Source organism: Ctenopharyngodon idella, chromosome 23 (genome assembly GCF_019924925.1).
Source record: "Ctenopharyngodon idella isolate HZGC_01 chromosome 23, HZGC01, whole genome shotgun sequence".
Taxonomy (NCBI): Eukaryota; Metazoa; Chordata; class Actinopteri; order Cypriniformes; family Xenocyprididae; genus Ctenopharyngodon; species Ctenopharyngodon idella.
The window spans coordinates 16,590,221-16,601,041 of NC_067242.1; the positions used below are offsets into that span (position 1 = coordinate 16,590,221).

Consider the following 10,821-nt stretch of genomic DNA (forward strand, 5'->3'; position numbering starts at 1 on the left):
CACACTGAGAAAACTTAGTCGGCCGACGAACAAAAACTGCCCGATGGCCGACCGTCGGCATGGTGTGTTCCTGCCTTTATGCTTATGAATCGCTCTCGCGGTTCTTTAATGTCGTACGCCGATCAGTCTGAGCAGCGCCGATGCATCTCGAACAAGCCTAGCGTCACGTCCACCAGCTGCAAGTGCCCTTGCATGCCTGCAGAGGGCACTGTTTCCACTAACAGTACACACATCATGGACTCAGTTTCCCACAATGCTTTGTTCTGTCATCTGAGTAATGCTGTGCCAAGACAAGACAAGACTTCGCAGTGAGACAAACAACTGAACTGGGTTATATAGGGAGAGAGACAAAGGGATAATGAGGTGATGGGAAACAGCTGCACATAATTACACAGATGACAGAACAAAGCATTGTGGGAAACTGAGTCCATGATGTGTGTAGTGTTAGTGGAAACAGTGCCCTCTGCAGGCATGCAAGGGCACTCGCAGCTGGTGGACGTGACAGACATAAACAGTCAGTCAGTTTTTAATATGCTTTAAGACAAACCATGTGTAAATTAATAAGTCAACACCATTGCTGAGTATTTTCTCTTTAAATCTGCAGTAAACCAAATACAGTCTCAAACCCACGGTTTGAAATCGCTGGTGTTTCTGACGCCACAAACTACCTTGTGACCAATCACATTAACATGCCTGCGGGCTTTAACATATCATTAACTGACCGTGCTAGGGAGTCTCAAAAGAAGGTTATCCCTGTATATTTTTCTGTTGATATGAAAAATCGGGTAGATTTAGCAATATGGCGGGTGTATGATGCATATTACGATGTTATGATGAACTGTATGCCTTTCTCCACTGACCTTCTGAGGTGTTCAAAGCATTTCTAAGGATATTGATTGTTAGAAGGCAGCTGTCTGACTCGTGAATGTGAACATGGTTTGTGTAACATTAGCAACACATTATTAGCTGTTTGATAATGTAGTCAAGCAAAACGCTAATCGTATTAATTACCGTTATGTGTCCGACTTTGTAAAAAGCGATACCAATGTGCAGCGTTTACGTCAGTAAGTTGATGAGTGGATCTCGTCTGAGCTCGTGCGAGTGAGTGGAGGCGGGGCTAATTATCGTATTCATTGATCCGTGTATATTAAATGAGGCAAGGGTGTAGAGTTACATCCAAGCTATTTTAAGGCATGAATACATTTTTTTTTTTCACAGGAAAAAAACGTTTATATATGCAATTTTGGTGATTAAAGATTAGTTTTAAGGGATAAAATTATTGACTACAGGGGGACTTTAACAACAATGTTGACCAGACAACACAATACACATAAAATTTGGATAGAAAACACAATACAAAAAAATTATTATTCTTGAACACACTACTGTTCAAATGTTTAAGGTTGGTAAGATTTTAAAATGTTTTTGAAAAAAGTGTCCTATTCTCACCATTATTTGATAAAAAATACAGTAATATTGTGAAATATTATTACAATTTAAAATGTTCTATTTTAATATATTTATTTAAAATGTAATTTATTCCTGTGATGACAGCTGAATTTTCAGCATCATGATCCTTCAGAAATCATTCTAATATGATGATTTGCTGCTCAAAAAAACATTTCTTATTATCAATGTTGAAAATTCTGTTACTTAATATTTTTGTGGAAACCATGATACATTTTTTTTTCATGATTCTTTGATCAAAAGAACAGCATTTATTTGAAATAGACATTTTTTGTAATGTTATAAATGACTTTTCTGTCACTTTTAATACATTTAATGCATCCTTGCTGAATAAAAGTATTTTTTTCTTTTTAAAAAAACAAATAACTCTTACTGACCCCAAACTTTTGAACAGTAGTGTATGTACATTGTAAGAAAAGAGAAATTTTATGTGGTACTACTTGAATATTTGGTTATTTCTTACCTTTAAAATATTTTTTCCCTCTCTCCTCTTTTGCGACTCCAGTTTATTACTCCATGAAGTAACCACTTTGCACATCCCAATAGTTGATTGTAGTTTCATTGATATAAACATCACAGATCATTAACTGTGTTCAAACTGTTAGCACCACATCTAGAGGCCTCAACAACATAGTTTTGTTTATATCGAACAGTCAAAAGTTAGGAGTCATTATTAATTCATTCTTCTCTTGAGCATGAGGGCATGGCATTTTCAGCATGATGCTTTATCTTTGCCCTGTTTTTTCTTTTTGCCTTCAACCACTTACACCCTCCTGTCTGATTTCATTCCATTGTGTTTGTCTCACAGTCATTTGTTTATAGTCTTCCTGCAGTCTGCCTGCCATGTCTCACTGTCTTCCCGTCACAAATCCTCTCTACCTCCCACCGGTTCTACCCAAACAGAACCACTGCTTTCAGGAACCCCAAAAAAGGGGAGCACTAGCTAGGCAATACATGACTTACATAATTACTACAGTGATTAGGGTTTGTAATTTGAGGAATTACAAATACAATTTTATTTTTCCCTGTTTCCTTAAAAATGGTTCTTTTAATTACTGTTCAATGAAGGGTTCTTTGGGGGAAAGCAGTAGTCACACTGCGTACTTTTTTACAATTTGTTGTTATCATGGTGGTAAATATCAGGATACACCTACTCCTCTAAAAGATGAGCGCTCAGTGGTGTGAATGACGTCTTCAAAGCCATTTTCATTTCCACTGTCTCTGATTTTCAGGTTGGCTGCAAAGCTGTGATTGTCTTTTTCCAGTATTGCATTATGGCAAGCTTCTTCTGGCTCCTAGTGGAAGGTCTGTATCTTCATGCTCTGTTGGCCGTCTCTTTCTTCTCAGAGAGGAAGTACTTCTGGTGGTACATTCTGATTGGTTGGGGTAGGTGTCATAATATTTATGTGCATCTTACTCACCGTTTGTTAACCTTTGACATACTGATTATGTCAGTAAGCCATATAAAGCGACTGACACAAATACGCTCTCATTTTACCCCGCTGCAGGAGGCCCGATGATTTTCATCATGGCTTGGAGCTTTGCCAAGGCTTACTTCAATGATGTGGGGTAAGATAAACACAAAGGCTTAAATGATTTATTTAAAAATCAAGACATAATGCAAAAACTGCAAAAATGTATACATGACATTTGTATGTCGTTTTTTTTTTTTTTCAGATGTTGGGATATAATTGAAAATTCTGACTCATTCTGGTGGATTATCAAAACCCCGATATTAGCTTCAATTCTGGTGAGATTCCTTTTGTCTCCTACAGTATCTGACATGACATGTATTTTATATTTTTGTGCTTTTATATATTTTATGTTTTTATATTTTAAATTGTGCTTTTTCTTTTCCATATTTGTACTTTTTAAATGCTTTTATTTTTATATATTTTTCATTATTTAGTATTTTTTATATGTTTTAGCGCATTCTTTTTTAATGTATTTTTCATTGTTAATGCTTTTATTTTTGTATTTTCTATATATTTTAATATATTTTCAGTCTTTCATATTTTATATAGTACTTTTTCTTTTTATATTATTTTCTTTTTATATTTTTTGTATTTTTTTATATATTTGTATTCTTTGGTATTTTTGTATATTTTGTCTATTTTTTTGCTTACAAAAAGTGATTAGATACACATCTGTGAGCAAGCTCCTAATAATTATTGTAAAAACTTCATAGCAATCAATCTCTAATTTTTTTCTCTCAGTTTTGCTGCTTGTTTATACCTTGATATATATGATGATTTGCCTTAGTCCTGAGTGTTAAGATTTAAGTAACACACAAAACCTGTTGACGTATGTGCCAGGCAATGTTTCCCTCCAGGGATTTACATTATACATGAAATATCAATAAGGGCTGAAAGGTGTGAAAAACATTCTTAAAAGCCCTTCTTGGCTTTTCTTTTAAGAGATTTAAAGGAAAAAGAAAAGCAATTGAGAGAAAGAATGAAAGAGAGAGAGAGATCTGTCACTCTAATCGAATGTTTATGTCGATTTATTTATAGTGTCTGGGTTTTGCTATTTTAGTCTGGAATACTGAGGCACTTCTTGTCTTCCTCCACTCAGACATGCCTATTGCACAGTTACTGCTTGTTTTTGCTAGTCAGAAAGTAAACAGTCTTAATACAGTCCATCTTGTCAACTTAGAGTTAATTTTGTCTATCTCGCTGGCGTCTTAAGGAGGTAGTTTTGTTCTGTACCTCTGCTAATAGAAGTCATTCCCTGCTTTCTCCGAGAAGCAATAATAATCACTGTGCTTCAGGACCATTGACTTTATGACCCCTCAGTGATTTCAGGAATCTTTGCTGAATAACAACACGAAGCTGTTCAAAATAACGACGCCCGCTATTTTGTTATTTTGTTTTTCCACCAACAACAGATGAACTTTATCCTGTTCATTTGTATCATTCGGATACTGAGGCAGAAGATCAACTGTCCTGACATTGGGAGAAATGAATCAAACCAATATTCGTAAGTATATTCAAACAGGTTTTTGCATTAAAATAAGATTAATTCTGTAATTTGTTCTTTTAATGCTCTCGGAATTATCATAAATACGAGATTCCTAGGTAAAAATTTCACATGAACGCCCTCCCATTTTGAAACTTGAATGCGACGAGCTCGTAATCACGACTTCAGAAGTGGGAATTATCAAATTTCCGATAGAACGTGAAATCTCCTCACCTTGCTGAAATTTAAAGGGATAGTTCACACAAAATGAAAATTCTGTCATCATTTACTCACCCTCACGTCATTCAAAAGCCATTTGACTTACTTTCTTCTGTGAAACACAAAAGGAGGTAGGATGTTATGGTGTGAGACATCTTGACAAATGTGAATGAGATTCGAGAACTGCAGCAAAGGTGAAGATTACCTGTGAATATCGACTTAAATTTCAGTCCTTACAGCTATAGTATGACTTCAGAATACTTGGAATATAGCAAATGAGTCATATGACTACTTTTACTTTGTGTTTTTGTATCCTTTTTGAAGCTTGAAAATGAATAAATCATGATCGAATATTCATTTTTGGGTGAACTATCCCTTTAAATGCTGGCTAAGATTTTTTAAAGTGGATAAGTGCTGGTCTAGCTGATAGACCAGCCTGAGGCTGATCAGCAAAACCAGCAGAAAACAAAAGCCGATTGGCCACAAGAGTCTTATTTGTTATGATAGTTATGAAGTCTGATGGGGACATCAGCATCTAAAGCACAACTTCTGCTGTAGACCAGCTATTCTGGTCTTTTTGGCTGGGTGAGGATGGGAGGTACATGAGAAACATTTTAGTTTATGTAATTTTAACACAGGCATAAAATATGGGGATATTTTAGCTGGTCTCTCCAGCAGCGAGTGAGAACCGACTGCACTGCAATCTCATCATCTAAAATGTCACTGGCTCTCTCCGCCGTTGTTCGGATGATTTAATGTCCTTTGTCCTTGAGTAGCTCTGCACTATGCAGTTCACACAAAACAAGACTCATTTCTTAAGCACCTCCAATTTTCTACCCAGCATCACTAATGTTGTTATTCCAAAAGTATGCTTTTCGATATTACCTGGTAATAATATCATTCTCAGCCCCACACTGAGTGCAGGTTATGAATGACAGCAAAGTATCGCATAAAGCTATTTGTTATGTTTTTTTCCCTTCTTTTCTATAGGAGGCTGGCAAAATCCACACTTTTGTTGATTCCACTCTTTGGGATAAACTTCATCATATTCGCTTTCATTCCTGAGAACATAAAAACTGAGCTAAGGCTTGTGTTTGACCTCATTCTTGGGTCATTTCAGGTATGTCTGAGGATTTAATCACTCAAACTAGCTGTAAAAACAAAAAGTATAGAGCCCAAATATCAATAGTCTCAAGTGACAGGAAATGCTCTCAGGCTAATGGTAGGACTGTTGTTCAGATAGCAGAATAGTTTAATGATGTCTGGTAGAGCTGCTCAAGGGTCCTCAAACAGTCTCCAAAGAGAATCTCTGTCTCACACACTTTAGCTGTTGGCTGTTGTTGTTGTTTTTTTTAATGGCATAATTGGGTGTTTCTTCAACTATGGGCACTTTTTACCCTGCAGATGTTTAGAAAATAAACGCTCTTAAAAACACTTTCCACAATCTCATTAGTTTATTAATTTTAATTTAAGATCATGGACATTTCCACCACATCTCAAATGATGTAATGTGTTTAATGGCATTCTGTGTTAGAAATTATGGTGGTTAAAAATGTCATTTAATTTTTTTTTTTTTTTTGACTCCTTTGTCTTGGCAAGACATTTTTATGGTAGCTTATTTTTTGTATCCTAAATACATATGCATAAATACAGCTTGATTAGAAATGACAATCTTTTTTATTAATTTTATTTTATGATCATTTTTGATTGTCATTAAATAAATACACTAACTTTTCAGAAAACTTTATTAGGGTAAACAAAATGCCACAATTGTAGTTGCACTGTAGTATACAATAAATATTGAAATTATTTATGGTTATTTTATTTTTTGTTAGGATAATCGTTGTTTTAAAGATAAAATTGTTTTATATATACAGTCAAACCAAAATTTATTCAGACACCTTGAACATTTCATTCATTAATACAGCTTATTCACTATAGTTTAAAAAAAATCAGAGTTAAACTGTGTCAGAAAAAATTAATCTTAATTATGTCAGATAACACTTAAGCAAAACATGGTCAGGTCAAAGTGTCTGAATAATTTTTGGTTCCAAATTTGTATCAATTTTACTGGTAGTCCACTGTATGAAGAATTTTTGGTTATAATATGTCACAGTTTACTTTATTTTGCTATCTTCACTTACATAAATGAACTATAGTGTCCTGCACCCACTAGTAAAAATATATCAAAAATATAAAAATGTCGTAATAATTTTTGGTTTGACTGTATATATATATTTTTTAATATTAACAAGCCTGAGTAAAACAATAAAATCTTTAAAAAAACAAATTTGAACACTGTTAGTTTTAATAAAAATAAGCTCTGGGGACAAAAAAGTACCCCAATTATAAGAGCCACCAGAGTGACTAGCATGAATTCAAGAAGGATCTGCCCTGCTTAGTTAAATATACCTTTGTCTGCTTCAGGAGGACTCACCAACTTATATTTTTAGGCCATAGTCATAGACAGTCTGGTGGGAATCTCTAGACATCTAGCACATTGTCATTCATGTGTGTAATGCTTTGAAAGAATAGTATTGCAGTGCCTACACTGGACCTACAGTGACGTATGAGTAAGTTGTTTTTACTTGTTTTAACAGGGTTTTGTGGTAGCTGTACTCTACTGTTTTCTGAATGGAGAGGTAAGACACGAATGGATGGATGGATGGATGGATGGATGGATGGATGGAATGTTTAGGTGCATTAATTCACAATTGATCAGAAGCCACTTCCTATATTGAAGTTTTATTCAATTTCTCTAAAGCTAAAAGCTAAAACCCTTGAAGCCTGTAATTGGCTTATATTCTGTTAGCTCACATAGGCTGCAAATAGCTCTAGATGTACTGGCAGAGGTGGCCTATTACTTTGATATATGCATTGATGTTCATAGCGTCTTGGGGCTTCTTGCTTGTACAGATTAAATAAAAGGGTCACGGGTGCAGGCTCTAGCACCACGTACATTAGAATAATTTGAAGTGTTTGTGCACCAGAGATAAAGTTTAGCAGCTATTGCACAAACTTATAATGCTTTCTATGTGTAAAATGACTGTTTTACCTTAAAAACCAATCCAGGCTCATTGGAAATAAGTGACTTTTGCTACACTTCTAGAAAACCTAAAATACACTGCTCAAGGTACATTTTGCCGCACTTTTCAGGTGAAATAAACATTAAAGGCAGTAAAACGACAATAATTTTTGTTCCTTTCAAACGAATTATGATTACGTGGCAGATTATTGATTAATAAAGATTTATTTTTGTATGATTCCTTGCACAATACTATGTTATGATTATGAATTCAAAACACTTTTACCATACTGCATGATGTGTAAACTACTAAATTTTCATGTTTACATCACATAAGCAGCTTTTCTTATGTAGTAAACTTGCTCGGTAGCTCACCTGGTACAGCTTTGCACTTGTGATGTGGCAAGCTCAGGTATGAGTATTCAGAAATACGATCACAATAAAATATTTCAAAGACTTGTAGAAGCAAGCTAAAATGGCATGATTGCTTTACCAAATGCTCTCTTACTATCAGTTAGTAAAGTAGGGTTTAGTGTAGGTGGTATGTTATTTTCAAACACGCCAGAGCATTAAGTTTTGTTTTGATTTTGTACGAAACTGTAGAGCATGACTGCATTTTATCCATCACCAGTTGATTGGACTGGTTCTTGTCTGTCTCTCAGGTCCAAGCTGAAATCAAGAGGAAATGGAGACGATGGCACCTTGAAAGATTTCTGGGTCCCGACACCAAATACCAGCACCCATCCATGGGCAGCAACGGCAACAACTTCAGCACGCAGATCTCCATGCTAACTCGCCGCGCCTCTGCGTGTCAGGATGAAACATCCATCACGATCTAAGCTAGCATCTACAATGACGTGGTATTGTCACACCAGAGACTGTGAGAGGCCATGACGATGTTCCGGTAGTGTTCTACTGAAATAGTTCTGAATTTCAGTTACTACATATAATTCTTTGGAGGTATGAGCTACTAAACCTTACATTTTTGCTGAATATAGCGCAATTTGATGCCATAGAAGTCACTGACGAGGTTCTTATTTGAAAAACTCAATATCAGATCACCTTCTACAACACATAAAACCTGTAAATAAAGCCACAGTGGTCTTTTGGAGAGCAGAGATATTGTAGTTCTAGACTTTTTCAGTCATTTTGTGCAGACTCGGCTCTGCAAGGACACAGATGCAACAGCATCATCAAGAATGAATGATGATACGTTGTAGGAAAAAGAGGTTAGGGATTCTCTACCTGGACTGCTCTTATATATTTTTGCTTATGAGGTAAGTTAAAAACAAAACAAAAAAAGAAACAAAAAGGCAACCAAAAGTGGATTGTTGAATATCCAATATATGGAGATACACTGTAGAGACCAAATGTGATGTTTCTTTGAAACATGTCGTTCATAATTTTTTTTGACAATGTTTTCAGATCTGTGTGTGTGTAGGCACGTTTGGAAGCCGAATGCCCTTCTCTGCACTATCATTCATTCCAGATCAGTCATCCCAGCAGTGTCAACATTCAGTGTGCATGCTTGTTTTACTGTCATTGTGCCACGTATCGCAGTGACATGATGGTTTTATGGTCTAATGACAAATCCTTTTGTGCAAAGAACAAACTATCCATTGTGACATCAATGTTCCTGCCAAGGACGGCACTGTTGGAGCTTGATAAACCTGTCATGGACTTTGACAATGCTTATTATTAATCTTAATGAATAATACACGTCGACCAATTCATGCTAACAATGGAAGTGGTACTTGAGTGCATTGTAAGTCTTTGCACTAATACTATTGGTGTGGCATCTGTAAACTTGCCATCTCCATTGTACTGTGACACAAAATAGATTTTCATGTCCTTTGGTTTCAGTAACAACTTTCAGTGCTTGTTCAACTAGAAGGATTTTGGTGTTTATGTACAAGATAAAGGGAAATGAAAAAAGCAGGCCGTACTGTCACACCAATGCTCATGTCTCACAGTTTTTACTCATTGGGATGGACTTGCAGCCAGATCAGGGCCTGTGAAGTTCCGGAAAGCGACTCAAACTGGGTCAGTGCCACATCAAGGTAGTTCAGTTTAGATTGTGGTCTCTCATGTTTTTGTTTCCAGTGGAGTGTAAAATAATTTTGTACAGTCACATCTGATAATATATAAAGGGAATGTACAGTAAATTAATTTTAATGCTACAGATGGGATGTCTCGCAAAGGTTATAGTAAAATATATATGTTAAAGCCTCAAATCACTGCCCAACATTGTTCGATTACTTAATTTTTTAAATGTTAAATGTGTGATTAGCCAGATTACCTCTCATCTGTCACAATAAAGAATGTATATTCTTATAAAAATATGTTCAAGTTGAATAAAATGTCATTTTCAATATATAAAAGATCAAATATCACTCTAAGTTAGCTGGCTTTGTGAACTTTATACAACTGCTTAGGAAAAGGTGCCTATTTTATTCAGTTGCGCTGTACAGGCTGTGTCTGGTTTTGGAATGATGTGTACATACACTGGTTGTTGTATATTCATTTGGTGAAGCTTAATATTTCAGTGCACAGCAGAAGAACTGGATGTTGTGTATATTAACTGTGTATTTGTGCTGTGAAAGTGAGTAATGTTTGTCCATACCGCATGCTACAGAGGCAACTTACGGTACATTTCAAATAATAAATTCACAATAAGCATGACCCAGATTCTTTACAGTCATGTGTACACATACTGAATATTTTTGTATCCACATTTAAACAAGCTTGATACATGGTATATGTATTTTTGTAACATTTGGGACCATTTTCCATTGTTGTTTTAATGTTCACAATCAACAATTTTAAATAAACAACCTAAGCTGTACATTTGCATTGCAATTTTGTGACTGCATATAGACCTTATGTGCCAGAGAAACAAGCGCGCAGCCATCTTTAGAATTTTGTCATTGAACTTCCGTTTTTGCAGTCCCAGACAGCAACATGGCCCACATCTGGCCCGCAGGGAATCCACAGGTACCAGATGTGGGCCGGATCTGGGCCAACACTATGTTGCTGTCTGGGGTAGCTCTGTATATTTATGGCATCGCTGTCGAAGAGTAATTAGCTGGTGAAGTGGATTTACTTATTGTATAGTTAATGAAAGTTATCATGAGCATTGTAATGTTTGAAGC

At 35.7% G+C, this 10,821-nt stretch overlaps 1 protein-coding gene across 1 annotated transcript in view; it reads left to right on the top strand.

Annotated features, from left to right (window-relative positions):
* vipr1b (vasoactive intestinal peptide receptor 1b) overlaps positions 1-10,514 on the top strand; it is a 64,993-nt gene extending 54,479 nt beyond the window's left edge. Inside the window, exons 7-13 of the mRNA XM_051882482.1 lie at positions 2,700-2,853; positions 2,976-3,036; positions 3,145-3,217; positions 4,355-4,446; positions 5,635-5,764; positions 7,245-7,286; positions 8,332-10,514. Of these exons, the coding sequence (XP_051738442.1) occupies positions 2,700-2,853; positions 2,976-3,036; positions 3,145-3,217; positions 4,355-4,446; positions 5,635-5,764; positions 7,245-7,286; positions 8,332-8,508 (729 nt within the window). The 3' untranslated portion in view covers positions 8,509-10,514. The remainder of the gene's footprint in view (positions 1-2,699; positions 2,854-2,975; positions 3,037-3,144; positions 3,218-4,354; positions 4,447-5,634; positions 5,765-7,244; positions 7,287-8,331) is intronic.
* The last annotated feature ends 307 nt before the right edge of the window (positions 10,515-10,821 follow it).